The sequence below is a fragment of the Vollenhovia emeryi genome, unplaced genomic scaffold, assembly GCF_000949405.1.
Source record: "Vollenhovia emeryi isolate VEMERY1.0 unplaced genomic scaffold, V.emery_V1.0 DF940120.1, whole genome shotgun sequence".
NCBI classification, from domain to species: Eukaryota; Metazoa; Arthropoda; class Insecta; order Hymenoptera; family Formicidae; genus Vollenhovia; species Vollenhovia emeryi.
In genome coordinates, this window is record NW_011966246.1 from 1 (window position 1) to 1,204 (window position 1,204).

General features: G+C 47.7%; 1 protein-coding gene across 1 annotated transcript; it reads right to left on the reverse strand.

The window, feature by feature from the left end:
- Positions 1–7: 7 nt before the first annotated feature.
- LOC105556310 (octapeptide-repeat protein T2-like) lies at positions 8–599 on the reverse strand (the record flags this gene model as incomplete). The annotated part of the gene is made up of 1 exon (XM_012003394.1): positions 8–599. A coding segment is annotated over exon 1 (592 nt), but the record flags the coding sequence as incomplete, so codon positions are not given.
- Positions 600–1,204: the final 605 nt, after the last annotated feature.

Here is a 1,204-nt window from a genome sequence, read left to right on the forward strand (position 1 = left end):
TACGTGCCCTGTCTCCTGTACTGCCTGTCACCTCTCCTATTCCTTCTGCACTCCTGTACACCTTCTCCTTCCACCTTCTCTTCCTCCTGGTCGACTTCTCGATTTCTCGAATCTCGTCGTCCAGCCCACGTCTCCTCTTTGCTGCTTCTCCCCCTTCTCTCCTCTCGTTCTCCCAGCTCTCTCCACTCCCGCCTCTCTCGCCTCTCCCTCGTTCGTTTCCTCTCCTCCTCTCTCCCTACTATCGTCTCCTCCCTCACCTTTCCTTCTCTTTTCCCTCTGCTTCCGTCTTCACCTCTGCCTTTTCTTCCGCTCTCACTTTCACGTGTCCTGTCATCTGTACTGCCTGTCACCTCTCCTGCTCCTTCTGTACTCCTGTATACCTTCTCCTTCCACCTCCTCTTCCTCCTTGTCGGCCTCTCAATTACTCGTATCTCGTCGTCCATCCCGCGTCTCCTCTTTGCACCCTCCTTTCTCTTATCATCTTTCGTTCTCTCCGCACGTTTCACTTTCTCTCGCCTCCTATCGTCCTGTCTCCGTTTCCTCTCTCCTCCCTTTCGATCTCTCGCTTTCACCAACCAATCGCCTTCTCTCCCGTCCATCGATCTCTCGCACTCGGCCTCATCACTCCCCACCACCACTTCTATCGATCTCTCGAACCTTCCGTCCAATCCTCTTCCTTCTCCGTATCGATTCTCGCTCGCCTCTGTTCTCTCCCACCACCTCCATCCTCTTTATTTCTGATTGCCGACTCATGCCCGCTCCTCTCACTTTCCACTTCATTTTCTCTCCTATCCTTCACTTTTTCTTCTCTCCTCCATTTCCACTGTCACTTCTCCGTCTCCTCTTTCCATCACCTCCTCCGTCTCCCGATCACTCCTCTCCAATCTTTCCTTTCACTACCTTTTTCACTCCGCCTTCTCACTGTACGTCTTTCCTCCTCGCCATCTTTACCCCTTCCCCTCTATATGTTTTTAGTACTTTAGTACTATATATGTTTTAGTACTATGTAACGCGTTACTTTTCAGAGTTGGTAACTTGTAACTGTATAACAAAAATACAGATTGTAAGGGAAAAGTGACAGAAGTATTAAAAACACTTCTAACAATAATACATAAGTGTAAATTGAAACAGTGTTAACATTGCAAGTTTTAAAGATTTATAAAGATTTATAAAGACTTATAAAGACTGCGAATAAATCACGTGA